The 25,321-nt window shown below is 36.2% G+C and overlaps 2 protein-coding genes across 2 annotated transcripts; both read left to right on the forward strand.

The window, feature by feature from the left end:
* Positions 1–9,824: 9,824 nt before the first annotated feature.
* LOC149823055 (cytochrome P450 714C2-like) lies at positions 9,825–12,391 on the forward strand. The gene is made up of 5 exons (XM_089980426.1): positions 9,825–10,107; positions 10,226–10,452; positions 10,538–10,785; positions 12,153–12,285; positions 12,368–12,391. The coding sequence occupies exons 1-5, from the start codon at positions 9,825–9,827 to the stop codon at positions 12,389–12,391; spliced, it is 915 nt and encodes a 304-aa protein (XP_089836552.1).
* Positions 12,354–13,235, forward strand: LOC149823056 (cytochrome P450 714A1-like). The gene is made up of 2 exons (XM_089981646.1): positions 12,354–12,516; positions 12,800–13,235. The coding sequence occupies exons 1-2, from the start codon at positions 12,406–12,408 to the stop codon at positions 13,223–13,225; spliced, it is 537 nt and encodes a 178-aa protein (XP_089837772.1). The 5' UTR covers positions 12,354–12,405; the 3' UTR covers positions 13,226–13,235.
* The last annotated feature ends 12,086 nt before the right edge of the window (positions 13,236–25,321 follow it).

Here is a 25,321-nt window from a genome sequence, read left to right on the forward strand (position 1 = left end):
CAAAACTTGACTTTTAGCAAGTTTTGACCCTACATGAAAGGGGCATCTCCTCCTAGAGGGTTTTAGGAGGGGGTGAGTTGGAGAAAGAAAAAAAAGAAAGAAAGGAAAAAAGAAAGAAAGAAGAAGAAAAAAAACTTATCTAGTCAACTTGCTTGCCAAACAAGCAAGTTAAAATTTTTCAAAAATGGAAAGTGAGTCAACCCACCATTTCTTTCTTTTATAAGATATAATACATGAATTATATCTTATGATATATGCCATAGATATTATACTATATGCTAAGTTAAAAAAAAAAGAGATAAAAGAAAAAGAAATCTTAGAAAAAAGAAAGAAAGAAAGAGGTAAGCTTGAAATTAGGAAACTTAAGCTTAGATTAGATCAAGGGCTGAGATTAGCCTTGGCCCTTGACCCAACTTAAGAGGCTATAAAAATAGAAGAGGGGCTCATGCCCCCCTCCCCCATTTGATCCCCTTTATTTTTTTAAGCCCTTTCTCTCTCTCTCAAATTCCTCTTCTCTTCTCTCTCCTTTCCCTACACCAAATCTTTAGTGTTTCACCCTTGGCTCAGCAAGAGACACTTTCATGTGCTTGAAGAGAGAGTAAGGAGGTTGTGTTTAAGGTCGTTGTACATGTGGAACGACCAGTTTTTGTAAAAAAATCACTCTATGATCGTATGATTGAATTTCACCAAAAAAGGTAAAGAGTTCTATGCTTTACTTGTAGAACGGAATTTGTGTGCATGAATTTCATCGATTTTTCATAAGTATAGACCCTAAACCATGCCTCCCACACATAGGTTTGACTTAGGGCTATCAAAGTATCCGATTGAAAGGGTTTTTTTAAAGAATTCTCCTAAAAATTGATTTCTCAGAAAATAAAATCATAAAAAATTTTGAAATACATGTGTTATCTAATTATTATTTTTTTTTAAATTTTGATTTGGGTTAGTATATAATGTTAATATGGATGCTCTGTAAAAATTTGAATGATTTTCATGGTCGAATTCCTAGGAAATTACGTATTTTGTATTAGCAAGTTTCTTAGAAAAAAAATTGGTAATTTTTGTAAAAACTATGATATGTCTTAATACTTTTATGCAAAATTAAATTGAAAGTTGTAGTGTACATGCATGTGAATAGTTTAGAATTGTTACATAAGTTTTTGATTTTTATGTGTATGCAAATTATGTGATTTACTTATTTTATTATGAAATTTATCAAACTTATTTTTGAAGAAGTAATCTCTATGAGAAACAAGTATGTTTTCTGGCCAAACGACTGCAAAAATAAGATTTATCCATTGTAAATTATTTTAGTTTAGTGTAGTTAAAATTTTATAATTTTTCTAGTTTAATTCATGCAAAAAAAATTAGAAATATGGATTCAGGTGACCTGTTTTAGCCCCACCTGAATGCATATACTTAATATTACATATTTTTGGCCGGACACCTAACCAGTAAATCTCTCGTATCTTCTTCATCCAGAGAAGTTTTGATGATTGGTTTATTGCGTTGAAAAGCTAACAAAATTTCACATCTACTGTGAAATTTTGAGCTCTGTTCATGAATTAAGCACTATTCTATGATAGTCGAAATAAAAAAGTATATGCCAGCACCAAAATATTAGTAACTTCCTCATACAACTGATTTTTTATGAGCAATTTACGACATTAAAAAGCTGGCAAAATTTTCTACAAATTATGAAAAATTCAGCTTTAACTACAGAGTGAAAAATTTTCTGTAAGTTCTGTAACAATCGAATAGAGTTAAACTTTTCGCAAGTTTGGAACCAGTTTATGAACTGATCCCCAAATATTTGCATAAATCATTCCTCGATATGCATACCTTTACGAATAGTTTTCAGACTACATATGCACTATTAAACTCTGATTTTCTACAGAGAATGATATGCCCAACTATGGGCCATGATTTGAATGTTTAATGAATGAAAGTGCTCGCCTATGTGGCCATGCACTAAGTAAAGGACCGTAAGGTCTGATTTATGATTTTAATGACAAATGTTATAATGTTATCCCTACTATATATTTACATATATTTCTATAATGATGATGATGATGATGCAAATGTATGAATGGATGCAAAGTTATGAAAATTTATCATGTTGCTTATCTGTATATGTGCATGGTTGAAAAGCAAGAGATATAGCATGTATCAATGCAATGTTCTAAATACACATCGATTGCTTTAGTAGCCGAATTCTCTTTGAGGGATTCAGTCATGGTGTTGCATGTAAGACATTTAAATTAAATAAGTGAAACATACGACACTAAAACAAGGGCTTACAAAGAGAGGGCAAGTGGTACATCTGGTTTCATAGAATTTTGTTTTGAGCACAGAAGGTTGCTCTTCCCCACCTAGGAAGATAGATAAAATCCTCTATAATAGACTGCAACATAGAGGAAAGAAACTCATGAGTGAAATTCTGATGCATCAGGTTGGTGGTGTTGGAAGTCTCTCTCGCTTTTGTCATCCCTCACCTGGACTGGTGAAAGGTGCCCAGCCAGGCCAAAGCTACCCCTATATGAAAACACTATTTGCGCCATGACTCTGATCTAGGTTTTTGTTTGTGTTTGTACCCACGAGACTAAGAAGTGAAACCTAAATACATGTGCATTAGATAGACATATTATGCATCATCTAAGAACGAAAAGATAATTAAAGATAAGAATCAGTTCATGCAAAAAAATGACTGTTGCATCGGTAAGTACATGCATTTTTAACTGTTCATGCATTTTACTTATTTAAGTTTAAATGAATAATGCATATTTGATATTTTTGCAAGTAGTATGCTTACTTGAATTATTGAAATGCATATTGAATTATTTTAAATTTAATTTGATTAAGTGTATAAAAAGTTAGATGCAATTTTTGCTTTCTCATTTTTGTTTTGCTTGTTTAGTATAGCTCTACCCTATGTATGACACTTTGATTTTAATATTTTTCAGGAAGTAAATAGACTTACATGCGATGGTGAGAGATTACGATGGGGACCGAGCCATACCTTTTCCAAACTTTCAATGTTTTGGCTTGAGCGTAATTTTAATTGCTCAAACTCTGATATTTTAATTAATTTATTAATTGAACATTGTATTTAATTTTTGGATAATTATGGACATTTAATTCAAGTTATGAATGTTTGAATTTTCAATTTCAATGTTGAATGGTTATGATTGTATACGAGAAGTAGCATGCCAAGTTTAGTCCTGATAATTTTTTTCACTGCTATTTTGTTAAAGTATTTAAAAAAAAAATTCTACCATTTTCAAGATTTAAAAATTGAGGTGTTACACTTAAGCTATAGAACAAGAAGGTTTAGATGGTCCATTGAATACAAACTAAAATTGAGATTGCAAGTCTTGTCCTTGGAGAGGTTTTTAGTGAAGCCTATCTTTGCAGGGTGCGGGTGCTTGTAACATTAGGCACCAAGACGCAAGTGGTGTGGCATCTCTTCTCTTTTAGGTCCCATATGGATGATACTCAAAACCCAATTTTAGATTTGGGTTTTGAGTGCAAGCAGAGTCTAGCTTCCCTAGGTTTTCAACCTGGTTTATCGCGTCAGGGTCCTTGACACCCCTTACCACCCATCCTCCTTATCAACTCCGATCCTCTCTTTCTCACTTGGGTCTGGCCATTTTTTGCCTGAGCCGGGGACGGTTGGTAGGAGTTGTCAGTGTAGGTCTCCATGTGGTGGGACGTTGCAGGTTCAAAACCCCAGTGATACGATTGAATAATAACTAGTGGGGTTCTGCCTAACCCCATCTAGCTTGCCTTTAAAAAAAAATCGGCTAGTGACCGCTAGAAAATGGCTGAGAATATTTAAAGTTATTCTTTTATTGGTTTCATGGTTGGCTGGCTTACCATTTTTTGTCCAGGAAATTATTGAAATGGTTTCGCCGTAATTGGATGGTACCAGCCCAGTTAGTGGCGGGACAAAAAACGGTTCGATTTCTTTTTTGGGAGTTTTGGTAACACAAAATCTGGTTTTTCAAACTTTTATCGTTTGCAAAGTATGGTTACATATATGGATAAGTTAACCCAAAGGACAAATTAGAAATTTTAGGTGAAGCACCTAAAGGGACTCCACAAAATCAAGAATGAAATTAGGGGATTTTGTGGCTGAGATTAGCTCAGCATGGTCTACTCTAACGCATACGAGAGAGAGAGAGAGAGAGAGAGTTTTTTGATGTGACATTCGACCTGAGAAAGGTCCAGAGAGAGAGAGAGGAGTCAATTTTCTGATGTGATATTCAATGCTGAGAGAGAGAAAGCAGTCAATTTTCTGATATGACATTCTATGTTGAGAAAGGTAGTTGTATAAGCTTTTACCTTTGAGTACTTTGATTGGATGAGATAGATGTGATTTTTTTTAAGGCCCGTTTGTTTCATGGGAAAACGTTAAAAACTGGCTGGTTTCCTACAAGACATAAAACAAACAGGCCTCGTAGAAAATGACCAGCCAGCCTAGTGGTGGGCTTCACCTTTTTCTGCGGGCCCTGCTGTGCTCATGAAAAACCTTGCTTCCGATAGGGCATGCACAGATGTTTTTTCAAACTTGTGTCATTTCCCCCAAAAACCAAATTTTCAAGGCCCATTGAAACAAACACACTTTTAGGGAATGCTTTCTTTTTCATAAGTGAAATGAACTATTACAATTGAAAATGTTTAATCTACGATTGTTGGCCACAAGGTCAATCTTGTAACCAACTTTCATAAGATTCATGGCAGGAAGAATCACAGTCAGCAATCACAATCACAACTTTACTTCTCATGTTTCACTAACCTTGAGAAAGTGTGGTGACTGTAATTTACAATTACAGGATCTTGAGAAAAATCCAAGAACTGGTGGATTGGAACGATAGGTACTCTGCTTGGCTTGACTTGACTTGACTTGTGTAAGCTGATAAGGTAGTAATAAATATATTTTAGATATATTTTATATGTATTTTTTTGTAATCCCATGTCTTCAAGCTATAAAACAATGTACTTTTTTTATAAATAAGCCAGCTCCAACTTGGCTCATTTAACTTGATTATGAGTTCAAACTTGGCTTGGCTCGTTACAAGAATCAGCCAAGCTTGATTACTTCAAGCTCGTCTTGTTCAGCTCCTTTACCAGCATTACTCTTATTTGAGATGAGAGGCTCCCAAACACCTCCTTAGGTTTTGGAAATTTCAACGAGAAAGCTTGTCATAGAAAACCTTCTCTTTGTTTTCCTCCAAACACAATTGGCTTAGTCTCAGGTCACTTGTCACCTAATCTCCTTGCCTTGGACTCAAAAGTGGGCTCAACAATTTTTAGATTAAACAAATGATTTTAGTTACAAGCAAGCCAGCCCAACAATGCGACAGATAGTAGATCAAGTAAAACAGCAATTTTATAATGTGATTGTGAAATGCCAACACAAGAGGCGACACATATCTTGTTTGGCTTTGAAAAATAATTAGTGGGTCCCACTATACAGGACAGGTGTTTCTTCTGCATTGATCGTTTTCCGTCAAACGTTTTATGTGATCGGCTGTATGATAAGCTGGATAGGCAAGGCTAACTAACACAATGTTGCCAAGCTGTGGGTACACCTAAGTATGTAGTAATTTGCAATGAGGTGTGTGCAGGGGTGGAATCGGGTCAGATTGGTCAGAATTCATACCAAAGCCAGCCCGTATTTTTGGGATATGGATCAAACGATAGGTTCTTGTTACCATGTTGTAATCCATTAGGATCCAAGCCCACATTTTTGGATAAACTCAGATCCAGATCTGAACCTGGGTCCCACAACACCACCAGCCGGATCAAGAATGCAATCAGCTGTGGTCCATCCAGGATCCAAACTGTTTCCATCCATAGGTGTGCATGATTGGGACAATCTCTATGAGGACGAACACTGGTTGGATGCTGGCCCAGTATGGTAGGCCTTATCTCCAAGAGATGGCAGAATGTGAGCCTTAATTCTACATGGTCCCCAAGACATATAGCGTATCCTGAAATTGACCCGGCACATTATCTACAATGCGTTTGGATAAAGGGCTATTTGATGGGATCAGACCAAGAATTTTTGAAATAGAGATGGGTATAGATTTGGTGGGGATCGGAAGAACTCTAGGTGCAAAATAACTAATTCGATCCAACCGAAGAGCATTTTGTGTAATTTGATGGACCCATCTTCACCAATTGCAAACTTGGTCATGATTGTAAGACTATGGTTTTTGCTTCCACCAACTAAAAAAGCGTGCAGAAATAAGTGTACAAAATACTTGGTAGCTTTCAAGCTACCAAAATTCTGAAAGTTCTTGGAATTTCGAATGACATTAATTATCAGAAACAGTATCCTTTCTTAGATCACAAGTTCTACATTCTTCTATGAAAAAGAACAACAAAATAAACTCCTAGCTAGGACGGCCAACAAAATTCAGTACACAAGAAACTTTTTTCTGTTTCTTCATGAGAAACGGAGAAACCACCCTCGGAGTAAGATCAGACCTGGTCGCTTCTCTGGCGGTGTAAAGCAGTGGCACAACTCTACTCCCCGGAGAGTCGTCTTGCTTTGGCTTAACAATGCAAGGGGATGATGCCTGTTCGAAATGAAACCTCGACTGCCCGTCTAACGGTATTAAGCCAATCCCCTTTTGGGGCAAGTTTCACAAGAAATAGGAAAGCATGGATTTTTACTTTTTTGCTGCTTGCTGTTATAGACTATGAGCCCGTTGGCTGCTGCTATCAAATAGGAGAGCAAACAGTTACAGAACTATAAATTTTTTTTTTCATCAACAATAGATAAAATAGGACAAAATAACGGATTACAATGTGACAGCAGGTGAAATTTGAAAAACCAGAACTGCAGGTTGCTGATCTTGGTAGAGAAAGTGTAGGAGAGCAAAGAGAAACAGAAGCGTCAGAGTTTTACCCATTTGAGGGTCGATCTATAATATACCTGTCACCAGGACCAAGGTTTCTCCTTCTAATAAATAAATAAAAAGATAAAAAAGAAACGAAAAATGTATGTACTACCTCTAAGAATAATGCTATTTAACATAATAGCCTCAAGATATCACAATATTTTTTCGCTCAATTTTTGCTGAACATGGAAGAATTTATGACAATTTTACCTTTTTGTTAAAACATGAAACAATGAAACTCACTATTTTGAAGATGAGATTAACGAAACTCGATAGCCAACAAAATTGAGTTTCACCTATGAGTTTTAGCGAAACTTTGACTTAGCTTGGTTGCAATAGCTAGAATAGCAAAATAAAATGCATCTAAATTCTAAAATGTGCACGACATTCACTCACTTTGCAAAAACACTGGACAAAGTATTGAATTTGCTCATTTCAGAGAGAGAGAGAGAGAGAGAGAGAGAGAGAGAGAGAGAGAGAGCTGCAATGGAAGGCTAAAAGTTTTAAAACCCAAAGACTGAAGGCCAAACTTTGTTGTTCGACCCTCAATTAAATATTCAATGCAATGAAGACTCAATGTTGGCAAAGAGCTGATTACAAAGCCATGCTTGCTCTATTCTCAAAATTGCATGGCATATAAAAACCCAAGCATTAATAATAAAAAAGAAGAACTAAATGGAATAGTTGGATGTTCGCCAAACGACTAAGCTCAATAGATGGTGACTGAGATATACACACATTCTTCATAAGATTTTTATTATCAGCTGCTTCTTGTACATCGCTACTAATTGCTTCTTGTTTAGATATGAAAGCAACTGTGAATTGTTTAACTTTGTGAGCTTTCAAGTAAACATCACAACTAAATAATATCGATTTTATATCATCAACGTCAAAAACATCTAACCATATTTGTTGGTTATTTACATTTGCTCAATCACTCTTCAGCATATCTGATTTTATGAAACATCATAGCTACAAATTTGTTAAAGATACTATTTTTTAAAACCATTACGATAGTGTACTTTAATCATTTTAAAGGCCATCATTAACTACTTACACCAATTACACAATATATCATTCATCTAATAAAAACTAACTACCTATAAAACCCTGACCCCTATTGAATGTTTGTGCACACGAAACCCTAACCCCATCTCACTAATTGAATGTTTGTGTAGAGTCAACCTTGACCTCATTACCCCATGATAAAACCATCAAATATTAAATAAAAGACAAGAAAACAAACATAAATTATACAACACTAACAAATGTATATATTTATGAAAAAACCCTAAAAATAGTAAACCCTAGATGAAAAATCTAATGACATATATTAAACAAAATATAGACAAACATGCATAAATCTTTCACTACAACAACCAAACACAAATACTACACAACCATATTAAATATAAATATACATATAAAAAATTTAAAAATGCAAGAAAACAATATATATATATATATATATAACTCACTTTAAGACCTAATCGAAAGACGAGAAAGTTGATTAAAAGGATGTCACAACCTTGCCAGAATGCTACAAAATGATTTCATAGAAATCGCCGCAAAAGAGAGAGGAAAAAGGGTTAGGATTCTAACAAGAAAAAAATAAAAAAAAAAAGACTCCAATGATTTTTATACATGAATCAACAAGCATGCGAAGTTACAAATATTCACAACTGACATTTACAAATACCAACACACATTTATGGACATGCTTAAGAAATATTTAGTTGAAGGAGGTTCATAGGTTTTCTTTGTGAATATCATACTATATTTGTGATGATCATACCATATTTATAGAGGTTGCATCATAATACAAAAGTTGAGAACATTCATAACATGTATTTACGAATGTTAGTAAACATTTATGGACCTTCTTGAGAAGTATTCACTTAAATGTGGTTCGTAGGTTTTATTCACAAATGTTGTAAGGTATTTGCGAATGTCAAATTATAGTGTGAATGTCGAGGACATTCACATGTTACTGCGAATGTTAGCACTTATTTGCATAACTCCTTGAGCAGTAGTTACCTAAATGAGGTTCATAGGTTATATTTGTGAAGGTCGTACTCTATTTGTAAATGTTTACTATATTTGCAAGGTTCACAAAATCATCTTTTTATTGAAAGATTGCGAACTTCTTACAACATACCTATATATTGCTCGAACCTCAATAAGTTTGCATGTGCGAAGAAAACAAATATCTTAAAAAAGTTAGAAATCCATAATTTTGGATATGCAAAAGATTTTGTTAAATTGATATTCATTTTGAGAAGCAGACCATTTTGCAAGGATAGCATGATCATTTTTCAAAAAAAAAGTCTCACAACTATCATTTGTTAGTTTTGTGATAATTAAACTGAGTTTCACTATTTCTATGTATAAGCTAATTTCCGATTGATTTTACAGAAACGGTGAGTTTCACCAAAACTGTATAGGCAAATCTCAGTTTCAGTAGTGACAAGTTTAGTTTTGTGATATCAAGCTGTTAGCTGAGACAGCTCAGAGGTAGTATGATAATTTTTCCAAAAAAAAAAGTCTAATCTGTGGGCTTCAAATCGCACCAGCCAAATGATTACAGCCTCATTAATAAATGAGTTTCAGTGAGCAAAGTACAAGGCTTTCTGTCATGTACACGTGGTAGCAGATGGTTGATGTATCTTTGTGAACCAAACTTCCCTACATCGCCAACTCATGATCAGGCAAAAGAAACCATTTCTTTGTTTTTTATAAAGCACAAGAAGGAGATTTTTATTTAGCATCAGACAAAATCACAAAGCTCCTCCTTCCATCAACCTTTCCCCTAACAGAGTAGGCTTGATTCAGAGTTTCCCCTTCTTTGGAACCCTCTTGAACCATTACAAGGCAAAACTTAACAAGAAACGAATTGGATACAAAGGTCTCATCATGGACCCGTTGCTTCTGTTCTTCGCCTGTCTAACTGTTGTTGGTCTCCTCCTCTTGACTGTTTCCATCTTTCATTCACTTTGGCTATGTCCTGAGAGGATCAGGTATGGCCTTCAGAAACAGGGGATCAGAGGGCCACCACCTTCCTTGTTTTATGGCAACAACCTGGAGATGAAGCAAATCCTAGCCATCAAAAGCAAGGATCCAACGGTGGCAGATGGTGGTATGCATGACTACGTTCCAAGAATCTTCCCATATTACCATCAGTGGTGCAGAACCTATGGTATGCAGTTCTTATTGGAAAAATGGACACAAGAAGACTTGTTTTTTATGTTTTGCAGATACCATCATACCAAAGTGCTTAGTATGATCTTTTTAGCTGTTTTGATGGGTGTTAACAGGGAAGGTGTTCTGTTTTAGTAAAGGAACGGTGACCTTTCTCTTTGTGAGTGATCCTGACTTGGTGAAAGAGTTCAGTATAAGCAAATCTTTGAAACTGGGGAAGCCGTCATTCGTGAGGAAGGAAAGGGGCGCTCTGTTTGGCCATGGGATCCTTACATCCAACGGTGAAGATTGGTTACACCAGAGGAAAACCATAGCCCCCCAATTCTACTTGGAGAAAGCCAAGGTAAGGTGTAATAAGCTTTGTCTTGGTCGTTCATTTGGTCAATATGGATCATATTCAATAGCGTGGGTGTTTCTCGTGATTGAAGGGAATGGTGGGCTTGATGCTCGAGTCTGCTTTTCCGATGTTGGAGGAGTGGGAAAGAGCAGTGGAAAGGGGTGGTGGTCTTGGAGATATCAGGGTCGATGTGGACCTGAAGAACTTCTCTGCAGATGTTATCTCTAAAGTTTTTTTTGGGAGGAGTAATGTGGTGGGGAAGGAGGTCTTTCTGAAGTTGAGGGCTCTTCAGGAAGCCATTTCAAAGCAAACAATGGACATTGGGATCCCAGGGAGGAGGTAGGCCTTACACTCTGGTCCGTTCTTTAAAAGTTTTGCAGTCATCCATCATTGTTTTTGTTATTGTTGTTATCACCATCCAGCCATAAATTCATCTAGTTTAATAGCCTTCTTTCATTCATCATTATCTGAGACTAAACTAAAGTAGTTTATCCACAGTATTCTCACATTTGATCACTATTGAAATAGAGAAAGATTTCCTTCTTCATGGGAAGTGATCAAAGTGGGAAGGACATTAGTGTCAGACCATCAATCCAAATACGTGAACATTTTGATATTTTACACTTGCAGAATTTGTCCTGTTTTGGATGAAGAGAAAACATTAGAATGTGATACAATTGGGAAAAAGAGATGCAAATGCATATTTTCTCCGGCTATTTTAAACAAACTCTTAAAATGCCTTTGAATTCTCTAGTTGTTGTAACATGCATCATATCCCCTTTATGTATATATCTTGTTTCAACATCTCCATGGGGTATGCTTTAGAATATCTCAGATGCCAATTTCCCCTTTATCTGTGACTACTAAGTTAGATGACTATCTAATATAATCATTTCTGAATGTGTTTCTTCATTATTCCAGATATTCACATTAAACAACAAATCTCAACTTAATGTTGTTTATTTTCATGCTTTTAATTCACTTACCAGTGATGACTTTAGCATGCGTTTTTGCGGTGCCCAAAATTTTGAAACAAATATGGTACCATGGAATCCCCTCGACCGGCTTGCCAAAATGCACGCTAGACCCCCATTTTATGCGAAAATGGTTCCCGTGTGTGTGTGTGTGTGGGGGGGGTCCGATTCAATGGCAGTGGATTCCGTGGAAGGGGGTGCCGCGGCACCCCATTCCGTGACATGCAAACACCCCCTTATTGATCATTTCATGATATGGTATGATTTGTACATTAGAATCTTGTGCACTTATAATGCTGTTTACGATCTGTTTAATACACATGTTTTCTTATTACTAATAGATACACACTTAAAGTTCTTTGTTACATGCAAGCCTACATGAAGCAAAACTGTCTTCCTGTTGAGAATGTTGTTTCATTAGAGAACACTTCTCGATGTTTACCCAGCCTAATAATTTTTCAAGAATTCACTACCATGATCAAATAGATTCTTGCAGTTCAGTTCAACCATTACGGTTTTATGTCCAGTCAGACCCAACTGTAAGCTTTAGTACTGTTAAATGTAAGCTTTAAGCAGGAAATTCAGTAAGAATTATTGTGAGTTTGGACTTCTTTTCATATACTATAATTTCCAATACATGCATCTTCCTTAGGCTGGGAATGTCCCTAACAAAAGACATACAGTTTAATCATTCCATTGCTTCTGAAGTTTATTCTGTGGTCCCTTGAGCAGGTTGATTCCAACAGACAGCAACAGGAAAATTTGGAGACTTAAGAGGGAGATCAAGCTTTTAATATTGAAAGCATTAAAGGCGAGTCAGGATATGCCACCAGCAGAAATGGACAACTCCTTACTGAACTCACTTGTGCAAGGTGCTGGTCTTTTCGGATCGTCTAATGCTACAAGTCGGTTCATTGTGGACAACTGCAAAAATCTGCTGTTGGCAGGTCATGAAACCATATCAACAATAGCCACATGGTGCTTGATGTTGCTTGCTGCAAATCCTAGTTGGCAAATGCGTGTTCGTGCTGAGGTTGCAGAGGTTTGCGGATCCAGCAACATACCTGAACCTGACATGATCAGGAAGATGAAAGTGGTACTCTCGCTTCTGAACTCTGACCGCTTTACCCACAGATATGAACTGGGAGATCACCTTAGACCAAGCAAAACAATCAGAATGATGAATCAATGAAATGTGCTTTGAATTCAATGAACCAAACACGCCACTTGTTTTTGTGTAGTCTCTAAACATTTTTGTGAATTAAAATCATGAATTATGATTCACATTTTGGAGAAGTGGTAGGAAGTCTAATATTTTGAATCTTTTTACCTGTATGGTATGCTTCTTTTCCATTGATATTCATTCTTTTTTGTTGCAGCTAACTATGGTGATTCATGAGACCTTGCGACTCTACCCACCTTCAGCCTTTTTGTCAAGGGAGACTTTTGAAGACATGCAATTCGGAGACATAGTCATACCCAGAGGCACCACCCTCTGGATACCAATAACCAAGCTGCACCATGACACTGAGATATGGGGAGCGAACGCGCTAACGTTCGACCCGGAGCGCTTCAGACATGGGATCAACAGCGCATGCAAGCATCCACATGCGTATGTGCCCTTTGGTTTCGGCCCTCGGACTTGTCTTGGGCAAAACCTGGGCATGGTGGAGTTGAAGGTGATACTTTCGCTTATCATATCAAAGTTCACCTTTTCACTGTCCCCTGTATATTGTCATTCTCCTGTTTTCTGCCTTGTCATACAACCAGAATTTGGATTGCATCTTCAAATGAACAAGATATAGTCTTGTCATATTCAAAGATTTTGCTGCTGCTGCTGCTGCTGTGTGTGTGTGTGTGTGCGTGCGGCCATGTGCAGGCGCACAATACTTGATAGTACTTGGCAGACTCCAGTGACAATCAATGCCCGCATCCATGTAACTACAACAAAAAGGATATATAGCAACAGCCGCAGTAGACAAACATACCCTTAGGGAATGTCACAAACCTTGCCCTAAGAGAGTGATTATGGTGGCATATAATTGCCCTGGTAAAACCCAAAATTCTGTTTGAGGCAATTACATCCACTTGTGATAGCGATTGTCTCTTGGTTCAGTTTAGTAGGGCAACGACTGGACTATGAATACTTGAATTCCTGAAATCCTAAAACTCATCTGCTGCTATAACACTCTTACCTGAGAACGCATGTGAGTTTTCTTGGGGTGGATTAGGCGTTGTCATCACATGTCAACTACATGCTGAAACCACCAAAGCCTTACTGGGACAACCATGATCGGACGCAGGTCATCAACAGATTTCTCCTTGTGTAAAATGTCAAGGGCCCGTCAGGAATCAACAGAGTGTTGAATTAATTTAAATGAAAAGTAGACTAGAGCTTTAGAGTGTTTAAACGTTGAGCCTGATTTGGTAGTCAAGCAATCATGTTCCTAAAAGAGTGCCTGAAAATAATTTATTCAGGTGAAGACCTACTCCAAAGGCAGCAATAAGCACTTGAAAGCAGATCCGTGCTAATTAAGTACTTATCCCAACTGAGTGACTCCACGCGTGATGTGGCCCACCTTCTCCAGATTGGTGTTCAGGTGGGCCTGGGTCCGACTCTACTCCGGTGGATTACTGGGCGTGGTGGCACCAGTTGGTCTTAAGCAAAATACTCCGGAGTACAGTATCAAGTGCCTAAATTCAGTGATTGCCTTACTAGGCCTCTGAACCACACCAGCAATCGGGCCCGAGTACTTTGTAAAGTAATTGGACCACAGAAGGCAGGAAATCACTGCACGCGTAGCAATTTTCTGTGTTTGTGTTTTATACAAAAAAAAAAAAAATGCGATTTTCTGTTTTGTGTGGCCCGAGACTACTTTGTAAAGTACTCTGTCCCGATCACCTTACCACGCCCCTCTGAACCACCATGAGATGAATCCAATTCTGCTGCCCTTGAAGATGACACACCTGATGTCCTCTCCGAATCTGTTGTCCTACTTGTTCCAAAAGTGTCAGCTGTTGTTGGGTTCTTGGAACTGATGCTAAGCATGAGGAAGACAGAACATTGTAGGGCTATCTGCTGCACCAGCTTGGACACATAGCAACACTATCTGAATGCATCTTAGTGTGCTTAACTTATGTTGCATGTCTCTGCCTGTCACGGGCTTAGAAGCGAATGCCCCCTTACATCATATGCAAAAAGTGAAAAACATGGCCGTCCGGAATACTGCCAATAGATGATCGATTAATTCTGTTGTCGGTTTCACTCCACAGCCTCCGGTCTTGATAAGCAGCTTACAAAACCCATTGATAGATATGATGAATGTATGCTCTGGTGAAACCATTGCCATACAAATACAAATTCATGCCATATATGTGAAGACCATTGCTAGTTACTGCCTGAAGTCAAAGGCCAAAGGCCATCGTTAGTCACTAAAAGACAATTTAGAAAGTGAATTAGAAGGGGGGTTTGATGTAAGATTGTGGCCATAAGAGGACCATTGGGAGGCCACCACAACGGTCACTCTCTCCCAATGGATGGCCTGTTAAGACATGTAACAACTAAGAAATACAAACAGTTAAACTATACTTGAATAAAAGATAAATAAGTTACAAGAATACAAATTACAGTCTTAACACCAATAGTCGTATCTCTTGGGCCGAAGGAATCTCTTAGGGACGTGTCCCAAGACAACCCCATATAGGTTTTACAAAAAAAGCTCTTTGAAGCCAGGATTGCATAAGAAATTATATGCAAAACAAAAGTGCAAGTTCATTGAGTTTTCCGGGTTCACAAAAAATTAATGAACATTGTAAGAAGGCTGTGAAAAGACAGACCGTCTTTGGTGATTTCGAGCGTAACAGCATACTCTTTGGCCCACCGAATCCGCGCTTCCGCATCTTCAATCTCCTACATTGGTATCAAAGTGGGTTTGATAGATCACTGTCGGTGCTCGAAGCAGTCTGTGAGTGCGAGTGTTGACGCAGGAATCAAACATGATAGACTTCAACAAAATCAATCAAGAAAAAAATAGCGGAAAGAGGTCAGTTATATATATTAATTTTTCTAGGAACACATAACGATCGAAATCATTGTTTGTGAAAATCGTAAAAAGAAAATTTTCTTTTACAGACTATATATAAATTATATATATACAAGAAAAATAGAAAAATAAAATTAAGGGGAAACAAGTTTAGATTTTACCCAGTTTCTGTTTTTCGGTGGTCGGCACCCTCCGATGATGATCAACAGAAATCCGGTGAACAAAGGAAGCCCGACTACTGCCCTAGAGTGTTCCCTGCATACATAGAAAAAAGGAAGGGGCTATAAGAAAACATAGAGTTAGTGGTCGTCGGAGGCCGCCGTGTAATTGCCCGACATGCAAATGTTCTTGTTCACTATTTTATGTAGTGAGAGACTAAAATTTTTGTGTAAAACAAAGAACAAACCCAAAAGTGGAAAACCCCTCTTTTGAGAAGAAGGTTCAAAGACCCTTCTCGCCGGATTTTTTGTCATCTCAAGGGATAGGGAGTTCGGCAAAAACAACCTATGTAAGATCCGTCTTGAATAGTTGGAGATCACCCTTCTCATCATGTATATGACTCCAAAATGCTATATAACACAAAATTTTGTTTTTTTTAAATTCTCTCGTTAACCTCCTAAAACACATAAGTTAGCACCCATTCAATGCTAACAACTACACTAGACTGGGTATACCACTACTATAGGCATAGCAATCCGTGTAGAATACCTCAATTCTACGCTATTGGCCAGACTATGAACCAGACCCTGGTATGATCTATGGATCATGAGGAACTGTAGTGAAAAGACTTACCAGTAGCTAACCGAGATTCGATCTATGTGGAGCTATATTTGCTCCAAGGTTCGTGGTTCATGGTATATAGTCAGATTTTCCTAGAGTCCCAATCACTATGTCAAAATAATCCTTAAGATATTTTATACAACTCTTGTTTTCTCACGTGAACTACCTCAAGTTCACTTTCTCTCTGTTTCAGTTAAGTTTCTTACGATTTTTTTAGGGTTCTGATATTCACAAAAATCTAAGCAAGTAGAAGATATAGTATTTTTACATCAATGTAGTGTCTCTACAATAATAAATTACTAGCGGCTCAAGCTTCTGGCGACTCTCACTCTGATGACCATTAGGTAGTCGTTTCCACTGATCGCCTCTTTCAAGATTTATTGGATTAAGTCTAGCATGCTAAGATAATTTAAGTTTGCAATAAACATGACTGAAAGAAGGGAGTTAAGAAAATTACTCAAATACTCAAATCTATTCACATAGATATAGTTCTATATTCTCAAGAAGAACAAAATAGGATTTTTTTTGTTTAAAATCACATAATTTCCTAACATGTAAAGAAAACTCAAGGATACATGAAATCATTCTCTGCATACTCATATGCAATCATTCCATCTTCTAAGAATATAAAAACATCTACATTATATGTGAGAAATGACTATATTCTCAAACATACCAAGTTTCATGCTAGCTATCTCATACAAACAATAAAAAATGTTTATTATTATCTAGACATGCTCATAATATCTTTTACCTTGAATGCGCGAACTAAACTCTCACCCTACCGTCAAATCTCTCATAGTAGCAGTAAGATTTTTTCATTAAACAAAGATTCACTTAATTCTCAAACTGACATTTTCTATATTTTATAAAATTATCAAACTACCTCTATAGAAGGTGGTTTCTCAAACCTTGTTTTCTATGCTGCGTGTTTGGTCATGAAATAAGGACAGATAGATTCCTCTTGGCATCCCAATCTCAACGAACTAAACCTCACCTCATTACAAGTTCAGAGTGAGAAGTTATGATCATTTTACCAACCCCATGTCATAAGGGTAATTTGGTCTTTTTGTTATGTTATGGGTTTGACCTGACTTAGTCTAAGTTAGAATTGGGCTCGATCTAATTTCAATCCATATTGACTAACTAGAACCAAGTTTGGTTGTCTCAAGGGCTTACGCATCTTTATATATATATTCAAATACAATTTAACCCTACTTGGCCTGGGCTCACACCAAGACCAAGCGAGTTGGTTTTGAACTAACCCATCATAATTCTCTAACTCTCTCTTTTTCTTAACCAAACTGACTTGGTTTGGGTTTGACCCGAATCAAGTGGATTTGGTTTATAACTACATCCTTCTTTCTCTAGTTAAGCAATTGAACCCAAATCCAGTTTAGTCCTGGTCTGGTACCCACTGGACAAGATCCAATCTCAATCCCAATCTAATACCAATTGGACCAAAATCAGTCTCAATCTTGCATAAACTAGACCAGACTCAGTCTGAGTCCCAGTTGGTGTGAACTAGACCATGTCCAGTCTCAGTTTGATATCAAACTAGACCAGATCTAATTTCAGTTTGGATTTTGTCCAACTTGAGTTGACACAAAGAGTCCAGTCTTTGTCTCACCAGATATATAAAACTTAACCCAAACCCAGTTTTGTAACGCCCCAAAAATACCAACTTGAAAAATCTTTGGATTTTAGAGATTTTTTTTGAAAGGTTGCGCAAGGCAGAAAAAATCAAAAGGGGAAACTAGTTGGAAATCTTTGAGAGGTTACATGCCCGGAGTTTAGTAAATGCAAAATTACAAAATGAACCTTTATATTTACAAAATGAAACATAAAAGTGAATTTTACAATCTTTTACAAAAGTGTCTCTAACTTGGGACATTTTCCCAAAATAAACATCCAAGACATAAGTTGATTAGAAGTGTAGGCCAAATTCTCGCAACACATCATCCCCATCACATCACCTGTACCCCATAAAACAGGGTCAATACTCTTGCGAGCTGGTGAGATAAAAATCCATAACTTGCCATCTTATGAAAAACATAAGCAAAACTAGCATGATGTAATTATCAATATCATTCTTTTGCAATAATTATCATTAAGCAAGTGCAACTATAAGCAAGTAAAGAGACAATAAGCAGGATAAATAACAACATAATAGCAGTATTAACACTAAGCAGTGAGTGACAATATCAAGTAACTAGCATGCTCTCAAATTCATAATCAACTGCAACTAATCAATTAAACAACAAACTAAAAACAATAACCATGTAACCAAGAGTCAGCAATTAGCAAGTTTTATTTGTTATATCTTGATTACTCCTTTGGGTACGCGAAGGAAAATCCCGCATCTGTGAAAAATACTATCGACGTTTATTATTCTATTGAATGAGATAACCAAGGTACCTACAGACCGAGTAAATAACCTTATGTGAGCGGCTCGTGGCCGAGAGAACATCGCATAGGTAACTGATTGCAATCCACACTACTGCAGTAGCTGAGAAAACCTCAATAGATAACCTTGGCCTCCCTAACTTTGAGTGACTGGAGGTCAAAGGACGCCATTGCTCTTCAAAATATGTCATAAAAGTTAACCTGTCACTCAAGGTTGTACCATCCACTCTCTCCAAGGTGAACCATTTGTGAATGAGGAATCAAACAATTTATCTTTTTAGGGCTTAGTTAGTATCATTAATTACCTCCTTTCGAGGTACTTAGGCACATTTACCTTATGTTCCCCCCAGAGAAACACGAACACCATGACGAAGTCAGCCCGTCCATTCACGTGCTCTAGCATAACTAGGCCAAAAGGAGTACTTTGTCGGTGAAGGCGACATTGCTAGAAAGTGAGTTGGAATATATTGGGTTCAATAATGAACCCATACATATGCACGTGAAGTGCAAATATACCCATTAAAGGGAAACAACACAAGCACATAATGTGCTAACCCATAAAACCCATAAAAAGGGAAAAATATGACATAAAGTCATAAGTTGCATATCATTGAAGAAACAATGGACAAGGGGTAAAAACCCCATTACAAGGGAGCATAAGCTCCCTCAAGAAGTGAGAAATACAAAGGGGAGAGCCCCTATTTATAACAACAAAAAGGAGCCTTGGAGGGGCTCCACTCATAGATGTTGGAGCCCCTCCAACGGTCACAAATGTGACCGTTGGAAGGGGCCCAACGTCTATTTGAGTGGGGCCCCCAAGGTACCTTTTGGTACTTGAGAAAAAGAAATAAAAAATAAAAGAAAAATAAAAATAAAATAAATTACAATCACATTCATAAAGTGAATGTGCGTAAAACAGAAGAAAAGACTAAAATACCCCTACAGCTAAACAAAAGGAAAATATATATTTTATATATATAAATAGAAGGATACATATACATATATACCATATATGTATATGTATCATCTTTTATATATATAAAATATATCTAATTACAACAATTGATGGGTACATTTTAACACCCCCCCTCAAGCTTTGCAGGGAAACAAAAAGATTGAAAAAAGGGCAAAACTCCACGAGGCTTCGGCGACTCCAAAAGGCTTCGGCAAGGATGCAATGAAACTTGAAATAGCCTTCCTCCAATTGCCTTCAAATGATGAACTCATTTCCCGAACCATCCAGGGTACTTCCCTTTGTCCTATCTCCAAGATCCTGAGAAAAGAAAACAACAAAGAACAAGTAAACAATATCTTTGCACTTTACTCAAAAAGGAACATTCCTAACAAGGTGCAAAATTTATGCATAATATGATAGTTACTTTAGTATGAAATGAAAAATTTAGAAAACCGAAGTTTCTAAATCATACATTATGTTAAAACAAAATGAGCGGAAGCAAATTATGCAAAAATTGCAAGAATGCATAATGCATTCATAAGGTCCACCATTGGACAAATATAACCCCATAATGGGGAATAACAAAATGATCTACTAAGGGATACCACAAGAAGCCTACGAAGAGGCATAACATACATATGCTTTATTGAATGAGAGCCCAGAAAAAAAATGCCATAAAGAGCATATGCATATACGAATCATTATATGAATTAATACTCAAAGAACTAAAACATGCTTCAAACATATAGTGAAGTTCCAAATAAGAGAAACGAAGTCTCCAAGCATACATTAGGCAAAATAAACCCAAGAGTTCACAAGGTTTTTTTTTTTTTTTAAAAACATTTATGAAAGTCACACTTAATTGAAAAAAACATTTTACATATAAGGGTGGCAAAAACCATAAGCACTTAATATATAGATTAAATGCTAAGAAATCAACTTGATATGCATATCAAAAAGATGATTTTCTTGAAAAATACAAGTCATGAATGAAATTTTGCAAATTTCAATAATAGTTTATTCATTACAAACAACTTCCTCGTTAGTCCTCCAAAACCCATAAATCAAGTATATAAGCTACTAGATCAAGAATATAAAGCCATTAAAGGCCAAAGACACACACAAAGGTGTGTAAATGAACCTCTTGTCTACATATAACAATACTTGAAATAAGTGCATCTACGACAAGAGCAAAAGAATACATGCCAACATGGACTAAAAAGTATCTCTTGTCTACGTAAAAATACACTTAAAACCAAGTATGTTCAGCTACTAGAACAAGAGTAATAAGCCAACCATGGGCTAAAACAAAATACATCTCTTGTCTACATAAGATGGCACTTGAAATGAGTGAAATAAGCCAACCATGGGCATATATCTAAGCGACTAGAACAAGAACACAAACGCCAACATGGAGTAAGATCACACACGATGATGTGAATCAACGTGTCTTGTCTACATATAAGATCACTCAAGACAAGTGTGTTCAGCTACTAGACCAAGAGAGTAAAAGCCAACAAAGGGCTAAAAACACATGAAGGTGTAATAAAATTCTTGTCTACATATGATGACACTTAGATAATGGGCATAAAAGGAAAAGACTTTTGAGGCAATAAACTTATAATGAAAATAAACCTCGAATGAAACAATATTCCTTTTAAAAAGGAATACTCATAATAACATTTTGGAATAAATGCAAGTAAAACGTATCTTCAACAAGATACTACAACCGATAAAATAATATTCTTTAGAACAAATGTGTGAACATACACACCAAGAACACTTATGAAAAAACACAAGAACACATGTGCACAACGAGCACAACATACAGAATCACAAATGTGCAAATGCACTCATAAGATTCATAAACAAATAAAAGGTTGGGCTATAATCCCAAAACATATTGATTTTAAATGTACCTTAAAACATTTAAGGTTTCAAATACCATATGTCCATCACATTTACATAGAAGCATCCATAATATCAATGGCACAAGAGAAAAAATGAGTGTCACACTCATAATTAGAGATCAAATAACAAATCATTTTAGAGTCCCAAGGTGCCCATAACTCACCTTAACAACCATCTATAATATGGAAGGTGGACAATCTAAAAATGATACAACACGAGGTGCCCATAACTCACCTCGACAAACATCTCTAATATAACAATACTAAGGCCAAATAAATGATGCATTAAATAATATGTGATGGACAAACATAAATGCCACAAAAGGACAATAAACACATAAGGAATCATTTTCCAAATAAAAGTTTTTACAAAGAGGACCGATTAACAAATTGAATCAAAGGTCCAATATAATCCATCAAAACAATTTTGCATAAACACGAATTATGCTTAATCTTCAAAAGAAGTCTTGTACACCAAAAAAGACTTACTATGCAACATAACATGAAATATTAAGCAACATCATGTGTATAAACCGATTTGGAACAAACAAGCCTTAACTATGAAAGACATAAGGTGCAATTAAACGGTGAAGTTGGTGAAGTTCAAAAATAACAAACTTAGGCCAATATAGGCATTCATAAAGATGGTGAATTTCGAAAAACTTATGAAATCTACTATTGTAACTTAAAAATGATAAACAATCATGAAATCTTCATAAAAGAGTATATACTCACAAGAAGATTATAAGGACCGAAAGGCTCCTTAAGGAGAGTTTGAACAAAAAAACATATACAACTCCCAAAGAAGGAGAAAACTCCATTAAAGTGGAAGAAATCCCAACAAAATAGATTCATTAACAAAACTTTATGATAAATAAGATTGTACTATAGCTTAAATAAAAAGTAAACATTTATTGAGGAAAAATTTAACACTCTTAAGTTTTATAAAAAAAACATGACTTAATAGATTATTACCTACTCCTAATAAAATAAGTACACAATAAACATTAGTGAAGACCATAACTTTTGTAATGAAATATGCGGAAAAGCAAAAGAGTGCATTAAGCACTTACAACATTCACTAATGAACAAACAAAAGGGCAAACACCAAAACCCACAGGAGACAATCACAACATAAAAATATAAATGTCTCTTATTGAAAAGAGAGAGAACTCTCTAAAAGTTGAAAACATCCTTAAGAGTGTAAAGATGGAAAGAAAATCACCATATTCCATAAGACCATTTTAAAACTTAATTCAACCGGTATTTAAAAAAAAACTTTCTTAATTAAATGTTGCTCATATAAAACGGACACATAATATGGAATTTTTCATATATGCCAAACATTTTTCAAAAAAAACTATATTTCACAAGCATTTTAATCTTAACATACCTTTCTTTAAAGACTAAACATTCATATAAAGGTATTTTCATAAGGTTAGGTTTAAAATGTAAATTCAAAGTTCCAACGGTCATAAATTTTTACCGACCCATTAAAGCAAGTTTTGAGCAATCATATATCTAATTTTTCGCCAAACAAGTTATCATTTAAAGTTTTTCAAAGAGAAACATACGAAAATGATTCAATGGAGTAGCAAGAAACTCAAAAAAGACATAATGACAAAAAGCACACATAAAGAAAAGAACATATTACATTCTTCATACAATACTCAAAGAAATAGAATGCATACCGAATAACTATAAGAAAGACAATAGAGAGAAATGAATACTTCACCATTTTTCTTTAACAAATTCTTGAATACCATGCTTTCCGATGCACCAAAGAGCAACTCGATCTCAACCTTGCTCTGATACCATGTTAGAAAGTGAGTTGGAATACATTGGGTTCAATAATGAACCCATACATATGCACGTGAAGTGCAAATATACCCATTAAAGGGAAGCAACACAAGCACATAATGTGCTAACCCATAAAACCCATAAAAAGGGAAAAATATGACATAAAGTCATAAGTTGCATATCATTGAAGAAACAATGGACAAGGGGTAAAAACCCCATTACAATGGAGCATAAGCTCCCTCAATAAGTGAGAAATACAAAGGGGAGAGCCCCTATTTATAACAACAAAAAGGAGCCTTGGAGGGGCTCCACTCATAGACGTTGGAGCCCCTCCAACGGTCACAAATGTGACCGTTGGAAGGGGCCCAACGTCTATTTGAGTGGGCCCCCCAAGGTACCTTTTGGTACTTGAGAAAAAGAAATAAAAAATAAAAGAAAAATAAAAATAAAATAAATTACAATCACATTCATAAAGTGAATGTGCGTAAAACAGAGGAAAAGACTAAAATACCCCTACGGCTAAACAAAAGAAAAATATATATTTTATATATATAAATAGGAGGATACATATACATATATACCATATATGTATATGTATCATCTTTTATATATATAAAATATATCTAATTACAACAATTGATGGGTACATTTTAACAGACATCACATTCATTACTTTAGGAATATAAGACATTTCATGCACAAGTGAGCTCAACTCACAAAATGGGTTCATTGCCCAAACATAACTCGCCATGGAGTTTCAACATGCAACAAGTCTTAAAACAATAATTTATACCCCCTACAATGGTGCCCCAAGTCCCCCTTTGCATATTTGGGATGAATCAAGTGTCAAAATATAACATTCTCTATGTGTTATGTGAAAACACATACGAATCCATTTAAGCATATATTGCATATTATGAAACAATGATAAACCTAAGACACTTGAATAATAAAGCATGCTTCATATTTTAGTTGAGAGACATGATTTGTCAATGTGCATGCGATTTTTTTTCAAAACATAACAAGCACATTACAATAGTTCATTCTTTCCCCTACTGTGCGACTCAAGTCCCCTATCCTTTTTGGGACACAAAAAGTGTCATTACACAACACATATCATGATTTATGAAGGAAATTTTGTGCAAAACGTTCCAAGCATTTCATGGCATAATTATGCTACCGCGACACTTGAATTAAGCATGCTCATGAATCTTAAATTTAATCGTGTCAGGTTGTGCATGTGACCTATTGTAACTTGTTGAGCATGCTGTGATCGTTTAGATGTTCAAGGCAGGTTACTTTAACTAAACATGCATGCTGCCAAAAATTATAACACTTGAATATCCTGCATATAATAGGCAATTCACAGTCATGTTGAGTAGTGCACGTGATATGTCATAGTCAAGCATGCTGTAATAAAATTTTATTGAGTTCAAATGATGCCACTTCAACGAGACATACATGCGGCCAGATGGTGTCAAGTGTGCAGGAAATTGGTAGCAGCTATATGTTGCCCAAAATATGTTTTTACTGCAGTTACAACAGCAACCAAAAAGCTGCCCAAGTGTGCCAAACTTCATGGATCTTGCATCCCGAAAGGTGCTGCCATAAGGTGACATAGCTGCATGAAATTTGCAGCAAGGTGTAGGCTGCCATATATGTATAAGCATGCATAAAAAAACATAGAATATTATAGCTAACAAGAAGCTGCCCGGTATGCCGAAACTGTAGAAAAAACACATCAAGGGAACACACTGCTATGCAACCCCATACTGCTGGTTCACTGTAGCATGGAACACGCTGCCACGCACGTACCAAAAGCACAGGAAAAAGTAGCAACTATACGCTGTCATACGAGTAAAGTGTGCAGGAAAAATACGACCTACTAAATGTTGCCAAAGAGGGCATTTCTGCTGAAGATAAACAATGCCCAGACTGCTGCCCAAGAAGCACAATACCGAAGCAAAACACAACAAACAAAAGTGTTGCCGCAACACGACATTTCTA

Source organism: Nuphar pumila, chromosome 11 (assembly GCF_984573655.1).
Source record: "Nuphar pumila chromosome 11, dmNupPumi1.hap1.1, whole genome shotgun sequence".
Taxonomy (NCBI): Eukaryota; Viridiplantae; Streptophyta; class Magnoliopsida; order Nymphaeales; family Nymphaeaceae; genus Nuphar; species Nuphar pumila.